Consider the following 12,035-nt stretch of genomic DNA (forward strand, 5'->3'; position numbering starts at 1 on the left):
CACCAGGTGGGCAGGGAGAGGGCACCAGGTGTGCAGGGGGAGGGCACCAGGTGTGCAGGGGAGGGCACCAGGTATGTAGGGGGAAGGCACCAGGTGTGCAGGGAGAGGACACCAGGTGTGCAGGGAGAGGGCACCAGGTGTGCTGGAGCAAGGTACACTATGGAACAGAGCTGGATGGGCCTGCAGTGCTGGACAGGCCACCAAGCTGTACACTGGTCTCACTGGAGATTCCTCCTTCTCGGGGCTGCCAACAGAGTCACCGCATTTGCAGAGATGCCAATAGTGTGTCATCAATGCGCCTCCTACATCCCAGCTCTCAGGTTGCTGAGAGCAGTTACTCATGGAGTGCATACACACAACCACCAAAAGCAGCGGTCAGAAGAGACAGGAGACTCCTGGTGGAATCCGTGACCTGGTAAGCCTGTGCAGAGTATGCAGACGGCCACCGCCCTGGCTGTCAAGAGAAGCTGCCTTGCCTCTTCTATTGGCTCACAGCACCACACGGCAGAACAAGCAAGACCCTGAAAGGCAGGTTATCCAAATCGGAGCAGAATGCGCCTTCAAACAACTCCTACACAACAGAGCACACAACAGAAGCCACGTGGGGGCAAATTGGATGGCGAGAACTCCCAAGAGGCTAGCGTTAACCAGGATCAGAGTGTGCCTGCACTGAAGTTCATACATTTACTAGGGACCTCAAAAGGACAGGGGGACCCAAGGTATGAAGGTCAGCTTCCAGAGCGGCGGCTGGGTATTTTTGGGATCTGGAGAAGCAGGGTAAGCTGTCACTGCAGGCTTCTACTCCACTCCAAAGGCACCTTTGATCCCTTCTGTCACTGTATGCAATAACCAAAAGTCCCCTGAACAAATGACCAAAGCCACCTGTGTGCTGAGTCCAGAGAAGTCAGCCACACATGTTGGGAACAATCTGTGGCTATGGCGGTCCAATTATAAATAAAGTGATTTGAAATTCCCGTTTGCCACTCAGACTGAGATGTTTAAGCAGTTTGAAGTCATGCGAGCTCATTTCTCAAAGGTGAATGTTGGAATCGCTCTCAGCCAGACAGAAAGGAGAGCTCTCGGTTCCCATCGGGACGTCTAGTCCCAGGGGTAAAGCAAGCCTCGTTCACGTTGGCTCTCTTTTTCCACTTAGGACCACTATTATTTTTGGTTATTTTTTCCTTAATATTTTCAGCGTTGAAGGAAGAGAAGCACAAAAGCAACAAGATTTAAAACTTGAATATTTTAAAAGAAGCTATCAGCCTGGCGATGGTGTAACAAGTCTATAAGCCCAGCACTGGGGAGACAGAGGCAGGCAGATTTCTGAGTTCGAGGCCAGCCTGGTCTACAGAGTGAGTTCCAAGATAGCCAGGGCTATACAGAGAAACCCTGTCTTGAAATGCAAAGACAAATCAATAAAAAATAAGCTGTTAATGGCCATAGTCTTAAAGCATCTTTCCACCCTGCCACTAAGCAGGAAAAGCTGCCACGTTCACAATGTATACATTTAAAGAAAACGCTTTGGGAAAACTGGGCAGGAAGGACAAAGCTGCTCACATTGTCTGTTTCCTACCTGAGCTCACTGGGGAAGAATGGAAGAAACAGAGATGGGCGTAGAGAAAGGAAACATCCAAGAGAAGAGTAAGGCAGACCCACAACTCTGAAGACAGCAGCATGCCCTTAGATCAGCACTGGGAGCCACAGGTTCGCACGGGAGCCACCACAGGACCCAAGGCTGCAGTTCTCCCAGCTCCAGCGCTGTCCAAGGTGAAGGGTCCTCTCCAGGAGACACAGAAGAACTCCTGATTGGGGCAGGTGGAAGGTGACCCTTCCAATGGAGCTAACAGATGATCACTTTCTGCCCAGGCCCCCAATGAGTCAAAAATGAGAACAAAGATTTAAGATGTGAACTTCCAGGAAGAATAGCTCAATATCAAGTTGGACCTCACCAACTCTGGCTCAGAGACAAGTCTTTTGGCATGGAGGTTTTCCAAGGTGATGCCTTTGAAGCACAGAGGAAGCCACAAGTGGCCTCTATCCCAATCTTGAGGCATTTGATAAGAAGGCTTGGAATGGGAATTTGTTCTTTTTGTAAATGCCATGGAGGTACTACGATAAAGATTTCTTATACAAAAGGTTTGTGTGCACTGGGAGAATCCTGGCTGACCTGAAACATTCGAAACAGCTACCAAGATGTTAAAACAACAACAACAACAAAAGAAAACAAAAACCCTAAAACCAAAACACTGGCCCTGACGAGATGGTGTGCAAGCTCTCAGCAAGCATTTCTCACACAGGAAGCTGGGCTGTGGAGACTGCCATGAGATCTTACAGGCTCCATGTCAGCCCCTGGTTACCCTCTGAAGCAGCTAACCTGGACTGTCAACATGACAGGAATTAGAATCACATAGGAGATGAGCTTCTGGGTGTGTCTGTGAGAGTCTCCATGTGGGTTTCATTGAGGAGGGGGAAGGCTTACCCTCAGGGTTGGGTGTCGCCATTACACGGGCTAGGGTCCTGCACTAAACACAAAGGCAAATGGTGGTAGGCATCGGTGTGACAAGTGGCCTTGTGTTCCTGCTGCCATACCTGTCCACCGGATGAACTGTATTTCTGTACAGCGGCACAACACGAACCCTCCTACTTCGGTTGCTTTCATCAGGCGTTCTGTCACAAGAGCCTGAGAAGTAAATGATATGTCCAGGCTTCCTTTCTGTAGTCCTAACCGCTTCAGGAAATCCTAAGATCCTAACTGCAGACGGGAGAATTGGGGCGGAGTGTGTGTGTGTGTGAGTGTGTGTGTGTGTGTGCGTGTGCGTGTGTGACATTGTGTCATGGTTTTAGCTTTTACTGAGAGCTACCGTGTTCCAGCTCTATAACCTGGAATCAAAGTATCTTTGAATTTTTTTTTTAGCAGGAGATAGATGCTGATCCAATGATGTACACACGGGGATGCCACCGTGGAAGGAAACGTGGATAGCTTACAGGAACGGGCCAGCAGTCCTCCAGGGAGTGACAGACATGTTCAGAACTATACATAGGATGCTAACTTCTGGGTTTCTCTCAGTAATGCTAAACAGTAAGGAAAGGCCTTGTCACTGACAGGGCTGCTAGCTTTACTACCCTTAAAGTTAGTTTCCATTGCAGTTAGCCTCCCAAAGCTCAATTAGGGGAGGGGCACTTATGGGAATAGTAACCCAAGAATCTATGTCAGCCCATGAAGCTTGACACAGGCCTTTTATTGGGCTCTTTTATGGTAAGTGCTTCTGGTACAGTCATTTATGCAGCACTGCTGTGGACCAGGCTCTATGCTATAGACACTACATATTTATACATGCACACACACGCACGCACGCACGCACGCACACACGCATGCACACTACAGAGTATTAAGTAACCTGACAAGAATTACTTTGCAGAAATGCCCGGCTCGAAAGTTAACCCTACAGCAGAGACAAGAACAGCAGCGATGAGCCAGGCTGGGGAGAGCATCTGCTGCCCCAGTTAGTGAACAGAACACAGCTTTCCGATTTAATTCTGGAAGAGAAGTTTTGAGATCACAAGAACATAAAGAGACAGATGCCTCGCAGGGTGTGCTGGGGAGATGAACGGGAACATGGAATCATGTTAGAGGGACCAGAGGAGAAGAGAGACCGAAGGGAAAAATGATGGGATAGATCTGGTGGTCCAGCTGCTGCAGAACAAGCCTGCCTGGGGTTTACCACCCTTGAGGTTTCTGGTAAATCACACCCTCCTCACACCTCATATCTGTGTTTCCCCCAGCCTAGGACGCTGTCATGATCCTGAATAGAGGATAAAAGAACTGTTTCTGTAGTCAGCCACAAGGGGATAGACCACCAGATCATGCTATGGCACCAAGCACCTTGTTTCCATAGAACAGAGTGGAAAGCCTGGACTCTAGGGAATCCCCCTTAATAGCCCTGACCCTAGCTAAAGCACAAACAACATCAACATGCCTTTGTCTCTGCCTGGCTACTGTCAGTCTTAACCTTAAACACACCTTTCCTCCTAGATTTCAAGACCAGTTCTTAGAAAGGTTATTTCTCAGGTGCAATTATTTTAACCTGACCGTGGGTGGCTGGCAGGAGGTTGGGGTGTCTGTGAAATTTCATCTGAGTCTCAAGGGGACCAAAAATCTTCAAGAGGTTTAGAACCACTGAGCTAGCTGGACCAGGTCAAAGCAAAAGGCAAATATTTTAAAGAGATTGTCACTGAACTAGTCTTCCGCCCACTCTCTTCTTCTTTCCATCCATTTGAGTTTCTCTGATTTTTGTTTTATATCTTACCTTTGACTTTAAATCAGCACCTGTATATGCTTTCACTGGGATTTACACTTGAGCGTGATCCCTGAGTCCACACCCAGTAGACACACCTACCAGGTCTCATTCTGCTGAAGCAGACGCTTGTAAAATACACGAGGTAGTAACTTAAAATTTGCCTCACTGACTCTGAGGCTTTTCCATTTTAACTAGTCTGACCTGACTAGTTAACTGGGTAAGTTGCTTCTTGACTAAATGATTACGTTAGTATGGTACCAGTAAGAGTACAAGTCTTTGAATAACATGCTGTTGGCAAAACATGCTACAGGATGTCTGAAATCACAAGCAGTGGGATGAGGGTGGATATTAAAGTCACTGTAATTCCATGAGGCCATGATTCAAATGGTTCACATACAAAGACACAGCTCGTTCTGGTAATACCTCTCCTCGGATGCTGTAAGGCCCTAAGGGTTTATAAGCATGTGCTTTTGTCACACGTATGGATGGGATGAGAAATGCATGCCTGTCGAGCATGGGCAGAGACGTCTGCCTAAGGACCAAAGGGCCGTTCCAGAGAATCCTTCTTAGGGAAAGCATGCAGGGTGCAACAAGGCATATCAGATGTGCCGATGCCAGTTTCAAATGTGGCAGACAAAAAACGAACGGGAGAAAATAGGAGCGCGGCAAGACACGGGTCTTGCACGCGCATTTGCTCACCTGGAATTACAGAGATAGTTTTCAAAGCTCGGAGAACCCTGAATGTTCTCAGCGCTGAGACATTGCCCAGGTCCACAAACTCTGTCACATATCTGCAGTGAGGGAGGTCACACACAGACACAAATGACAAACACGGGTACGGACACAAATACCAAAGGAAAAAGAACACAAAACCACGACAAAACAAAAAGTACAATACGTCACATCAGGGCCCTAACCCAACACCTGACACCAAGCCCGGGCCGTCTTACCTGGGATTACCGAAATAGTTTTCAAAGCCCTCAGTACCCTGAAAGTGCGCAGAGCTGAAACATTGCCTAGGTTTACAAACTCTGTTATATACCTGCAGAATCAAACCAAAGTTAACTTGTAATGGTACCGCTGGGTGAGGGTCTGAGAATGGGGGAAGAAAGGGTCTTATACACAAGTTATGGTTCTATTTTGTTCCCCTGAAAAAGAAAAATTTCAAAATATAAACATTTAAGGAACACATAATTTAAAAAAAAAATGGAGCTGGGCGGTGGTGGCACACGCCTTTAATCCCAGCACTTGGGAGGCAGAGGCAGGCGGATTTCTGAGTTCGAGGCCAGTCTGGTCTACAGAGTGAGTTCCAGGACAGCCAGGGCTATACAGAGAAACCCTGTCTCAAAAAACCAAAAAAATAAAAAATAAAAATAAATAAATAAATAAAAATTTTAAAAAAATGGGCAAGAAGAATTCAGAGTATATTCTAAAGAACTGACAGTGCAGAGCGTCCTGGGGTTTACTCTCTTAATTGGTGCGTGGACCAATTTTACCAGAGTATCTTGACTGTCAGCCCATTTACATTTTTTTAAGGAAGGTCATGAGGCATCAAAGACTTATGCTGCCAGTTTTGTGAACAATTCTCTAAGAAATAGAGGCAGTATTTTGGAGCAAGAGCCTCACAAAAAAAACAACAAAACAAAAACCTCACGTTAAAATGACCCCTGGTTGATAATGCCAAAATGCCTCCGTGGCAGTATCTGTGACTTCTCCAGGAGTGGTATGTATGTTTTGCAGTCATGTCTGCACATGAAGTCTTATCCTGTGTCAGATAAAAGTGAGGCTCAGAAAAAAAAAATTTCAGATCATGAGATCAGAGCAAAAATCCATTGATGTGCCCATTGTATCAGCAGGCCTGTGTCTAGCAAGGACACCGGTTTTAAATGCATACCCATCAATGTAGACTCTATAATGCTAAAGAGTAGAGAGCGTCTTCCTGGAGCGGAACATCACGTCAGTCTGCAGACACGCGACACACCCCACTCTCTCCTGTTCCAAGGTGGAACGGTGACATTCGGCCCATGCAAACACAAACGTTTTCTTCTGTTCACACACCTTTACACACACAACCTGTACCCCGACTCTAAGTCTCCCCTTAAATGATAAAGTACTTTCTTAACACATGAATAAAAATACTACACCCATCATCAGCTAAATTTCTCAAATAGACACTTTTTATAACTGGAACAAAATGAACTGCCGAACGCAGCCAGGACACCTGTGTGGGGCCACACAGTCTCTAGTGGGAACTCTGATTGGTACATTTTCTGGATATGCTGCTTTGGATACTTTGGCTCATGTTTTGAGTCAAAGGCCTCAACTGCATTTTCAGCCAAAAGTTTACACCCAACTTATTTCATGCCTTCGCAAAGGCTCTCTAGTAATGGCGACCTTGGCCAGTGTTGTAAAGGGAGTAGAATATAAAGGAAGGGTCATGAGAAACTGCTGCCCGCTGTTCTCCTAGCTATAAATTGTCTCTTTACCTTCCCCACCTAAGGTGGCTGCTGTCTGAAAACTGAGAAGGCCTTGCAAGCAAGAGCCATAGTTAAACGGGCATGCGTCATAAGTGATTAGCCAAGGATTCCCCACTCTGCAACCACGTGTCTAGGTGCAAGCTTGTGATCCCAGCGCAGGGAGCTGGAGGTAGAGATCAGAGTTCAAGACAGCCTTGGCTGTATGGTGAGTTCAAGGGCAGCCTGGGCTAAATGAGATCCTATCTCAAAAAAGAAAAAGAAAAAAAGAATTCCCTATTCTGCTGAGCCCACAAACTCACACTCACTTACACTATCATGCAAGCCTATTCAGGACACACACACACACACACACACATGCACACACATTTACTCACACATGCACACATAAGTTCACACACACACACACACACACAAGCGCGCACACACACACACACACACACAGAAAACAGTAAAATAAATGAGGAACTCACGCCATCATGATGACACTGAAGTCTAACCAGTTCCACGGGTCTCGTAAGAAGGTGAAGCCGTCTATGCAGAAACCTCTTGCGATGATTTTCACTAGTGATTCAAATGTGTAAATCCCTGTGAATGTGTACCTGTCAGGGATGTGGACAGCCGAGGTTATTCCTGGTGGAACTTTGGATGAGCCTTTTAAGGTGACACTTGCCTTAAAGGTGACAAGCCAGAAAGGGTATGGTGGCATGGCAGTGGCGGAAGGAAACTTAGCGACATGCCCGCAGCAACTAGGCCTGCCCAGGGCTCTAAAGAATATAGCAGGATAGATCTGGAACAGGCACGGAGGCCCTCAGAGCTATCTTAGCCTTGGGAAAGGAGGACCGGGGATAGCGAAGCCTCTGCTACTGAGAGGAAGCGCATCCTTCCAGAGTAGGCTGGCTTTCTAGAACTTACATCTGATGCTGTTTCCTAGATTCCACATTACCCTCAGCGCCCCACCCTCCACACAACACCCCACCACCACCACCACAGATAAACTGTGGAGTAGCAGAACCAGACTCTATGAAAGAAAGGAAGGAAAGGTCACTTACTCCACATTCTTGGACCATTCGGGAGGGTTACTAAAAGTCATGAATACACAGTTGGTCAGGATGGTGCACATGATGATCATGCTGAAGACTGTAGAGACGAGTTAAGGGGGGAACGAGGTCTGGCCTGGCCACTTAGGGAAAAAACCCGCCTCACGCCAGGCCTCGTGGGAAAAAACCCGCCTCACGCCAGGCCTCGTGGGAAAAAAAAACACACCTCACGCCAGGCCTCGTGGGAAAAAACCCGCCTCACGCCAGGCCTCATGGGAAAAAAAACCCACCTCACGCCAGGCCTCATGGGAGCTACATCCACAGGCTGGCAGGAGACAGGTGACAAGGGAAACTGGCCACCGCCACCACAAGGGAAGCCCTGGATATCCCATCTGACCGGTAGTGGGGCTGAACGGCTGGCTATTCCTCTGCCCACAGGACTGTCACTGCCCCACTACTTTAGGGTAAACTTGATGCTCTATGCCAAAAATGGGGCAATACTCTTGAGTACTTACATCTTTGTGAAAAGTAAGCCAGAAGTGACCAAAGGCCCAACGCCACCAAGTGAGAAAATAAATCTACATTTTTTTTTCAGCAATGGTGTGTAGGAGGAGCTAAGGTGGGAGGAGTAAGAAGAAGAGGAGGAGCTAGAGGGAGAGAGAGTTATGGGAGGATGAAGAACCATGCTGGTATGGAGAGCAGTCCTGGTTAACAACTTATATTTAGGCTAGCTAATTGGGAAACAACTCTAATTGTATGGGCATATTGTTATTGAACATTACCAAACGTATAAAGCCTTTGATTAATCTTTAAGCATTAGAGTTCATTCATACCAGGTACCAAGTGGATGGTGGGATGGTCTGGGCACAGCCCAACCTTTTGGAGAAATTGGATATTTTGGAGAAATATTTAAAATGGCTGCTGGTCAAGCCGACTATCTAAGCTGCGGAGGCTCTGCCTAGCTCAGCCGCCATGTTCCACAGCAATGGTGTACTATAAATTATCTTGTTATAATTAGTTATTTGAAAATCTACATTTAAGTGGTGGTTCACTTTCCTTCTTAGTCTGCCAAGGGGCTGAACATCTCTAAAAGCAATAGTCCAGTCAATGTGCGTGTGTCTCTCCTGAAACTCAGTGTGGTCTGTGAGGTCCCTTCCAGGGTGCCTGCATCTCAACAGTCCCCAGACATAGGCCATGGGCTGAGTCAGTCTGATCACTGTGGATGTGCCCTTACTGCTCCTGTGTATTGAGAGAGAAGAAGCAGTTCTAAAGCCAGTAGAAGTTAGTCACTCACACTGAAGCTGCACCAGAGCTCTCACTAATGTCCCCATCCCTGTCTTACTGTAGTGTTTATAAAACAATACTTCTTCTAGCTGGGTATTTTTTATTTTCCTTCTTTACAACTGGGGTAATCACGGGGTTGCCTTTAGGACCAGGAGAGAAAACCACATTCCAGTTCTGGTCCCGGAAAGGACAAAGTTTATTATCTATTTCCTGTAAACCTCCCAGTTTACAAACCATAGATTCCAGAAATGAATTCTACATGGCAGAGACTCAACTGAGCCACTGAGTTGCACCTGAGTTGCACCTGACGGTTTCTTTGGCCCCCTGGGGTGAGCCATAGTCTGTCAGGGGACTAAGCCCTGTTACCTTAAGTACCAATCAGACAAGTTTAGCTAGTGTTCCAAGTTGTTACGGTCATACAGGTAATTTGTTATGTGCCATACAATCTATCAATAGGATATAAAGGTTGGCACGTTCCTACCTGGGGGAGGGGAGGCAAATCCCCCCCCCAAAATCCCTGTTTATCCACAGTCTATACCTAAAACTCTGCTCCAAGGAGTTGATTTCATCTGAGAAATACCAAGAACTCATAAGCTCTTTGCTCAAGAAAAAAAATAACCTAAAGCATTCATTCAACCATTTGTAACTAAAGATGTGGTTTTCAAAAAATGCTTGTGTCAGTTATTAATGTGTTAACAAGCTTGAGTTATCATGGAATGAAATTACTAAAAAAGCAAGGCCTCAGTATAAGGTTAAAACATCTTACTTTACCCCTAAGAACGCCACTTACCAAACTCTAGACCCCAGTCCTATCTTTTAAAAAAGTGTCTACAGAAACCAGTGGGACTTCGTTCCTAACCCTCAGGCTGTGGTGGGCAGCAGCCAGCTTCACTCCTGGTGGGGTCGTAAGCACTGCAGTTGTCAAACCCCCAAATACCCACCACTCCTTCCCAGTGCAGAAAAGGATATGAATGTATCAAAATTTTAATAGCTATTCTTCTTATCAGGTTAAAAGGACTTAAAATGTACAAGGCAGGCGTGGCACTAAATCTGAAGAGAGTTTTCCCTCTGTTTAATACTACAAAGGTCTGTGGAGAAAGAAAAAGAGAAACCATTAAAAAAAAATCATGTTAGTCGCCACACAAAACAACATTTCCTTAAGATAAACACACTTGAAAGGTACTTAGAATCTTGCTCCTGATTTGTTTCTGAGGCAGCAAACAAGCAAACAAAATAAAACCTGTAAGCAAAAGAGCTTCTGTTCCCTCCCCTCTCTGCCAGTGCCCAGCCTCAGGCTGCAGCATAAATAGTGGTCACAATATTAGCAGGTTCATATTTGGATAATTCTGAACCATGTACGCCAGAATAGATAAGTCAGTTATGCTGACCCTGATACATAGAAGACAGGAACGTTAGGGCAGATGGCAAGTCAGTGCAGGAGACCACTGCAAAAGACCTGGTCAGGTGGCCAGAGTCAACCTGCCGGGAGCAGAGAGCCAGGCAAACACAAGAAGGTATGAGGGAGGTGATCATTCCTTCAGTATCCACTCCCTGAGGGCTCACTCTGGCTTCTGGGGCTTCCAACATGCGTCTCCCCAAAAACCATTCGATTGTGTTTCCCAAAATGAATCTTCTTATCAAGTCAAACTAGTTCATGTCCTTGGAACGGGCTATAGAGAGGCTTAGCTCAGGGCTTTGCTCACACTGTGTACAGACCTGGTGTCAAGTATGGTGCTAAGACGGGGTAGGGGGTGGGGATTCACAATTGAACAAGACTATACTTTACGGGAGGAAGTAGTAAACTTGCAGTCATGACGGTGGGTAAATTGTAAGTACAAGTTCAAAATCTGAGAGGCAACACGACAGAGGCCCCCACCCCTAGGCTATCTGTGGATAATGAAAAAAAAAAAAAGTGAGGCAGGCAAAGCTGTCTTCAGGACATTGATGAGCAATTCTGTGAGGACAGAGGACAGAGGAGGGCAGAGGGCTCTGGAGGCAAATGTAGGGCCAACCAAACTGGGAGTCTCTGTGGGGGTTAGGCCCTGGTAAATACAGAGAGCAAAGAACCAAGGGCAAGTCATTTTTAAATATTTTTTTTTTATTTAGGACGATGTACACCTAGAATTTTAAAACGCTACGTTAAGTTCCATTCTATTACCCAATGGTAATCTTTGGTGCTGTCTTCTAAAATATCCTTCCAGAATTTTTCTTTATAAGTCTCAGCATACAGATCCATCCTTAAACAGTCTTCCCCTCAAGTGAGACTACTATAAATACACCGCTGTACCGTGCATTTAAAAAAAAAAAAAGAACCCCCACAAAGAAAAGCCCAGGGACCAGATGGCTTCACTAATGAATTCTACCAAATGTTTAAAGAATTAGCACAAATTCTTCCAAAAATCTAGAAGAGAAGGGGACAATTCCCAACTCATTCTGTAAGGTGACTTTATGCAGAACTAGGCAGTGATGTCAGAGGAAGAGAAAGCTCTCGACTGATGAGATTTTATTAATACGGACATAAAAGGCATCAGCGAAAATACTAGCAACCAAATCTCACCGCACGTGAAGGACTGAGCACGTGAGTTACAGCCCAGAAGTACAAAGACAGCTTAACTAGGAAAATGGAGCAGTGTAACACAGCCTGGTAATACAAGGGGTGCCATGGTGATCTCAAGAAAGGAACTGTCTTGAGCAGGCTACCCTTATCTGTTACAAGCAGGCTATGGATAAGGGGTTAGAATCCCCTGAGGGGAGAGAGGATCGACAGGTCCTGCTCCACTCAGGAGCAACCAACAAAATCTAACTAACATCTCACGACAAAGATGCCGACAAGAAGTTTAACCTAATGGCATGGCACTGGGGACCCAGGGACCCATAGCCAACTCACTCACACTCTCTCTCTCTCTCTCTCTCTCTCTCTCTCTCTCTCTCTCTCTCTC

General features: G+C 46.2%; 1 protein-coding gene across 4 annotated transcripts in view; it reads right to left on the minus strand.

Moving 5' to 3' along the window:
- Scn8a (sodium voltage-gated channel alpha subunit 8) overlaps positions 1-12,035 on the minus strand; it is a 170,679-nt gene that overhangs the window by 83,762 nt on the left and 74,882 nt on the right. For 2 of the 4 annotated variants that reach the window (XM_028782253.1, XM_028782252.1), the window contains 4 exons: positions 10,066-10,184; positions 7,825-7,914; positions 7,246-7,374; positions 4,998-5,089 (listed from right to left, as the gene is read on the minus strand). In XM_028782253.1, coding sequence (XP_028638086.1) covers positions 4,998-5,089; positions 7,246-7,374; positions 7,825-7,914; positions 10,066-10,184 — 430 coding nt within the window. Of the gene's footprint in view, positions 1-4,997; positions 5,090-5,248; positions 5,341-7,245; positions 7,375-7,824; positions 7,915-10,065; positions 10,185-12,035 lie in introns of all 4 variants that reach the window. The other 2 variants (XM_028782255.1, XM_028782254.1) reach the window with 1 other exon arrangement.

Source organism: Grammomys surdaster, unplaced genomic scaffold (genome assembly GCF_004785775.1).
Source record: "Grammomys surdaster isolate TR1022 unplaced genomic scaffold, NIH_TR_1.0 724, whole genome shotgun sequence".
Classification (NCBI taxonomy): Eukaryota; Metazoa; Chordata; class Mammalia; order Rodentia; family Muridae; genus Grammomys; species Grammomys surdaster.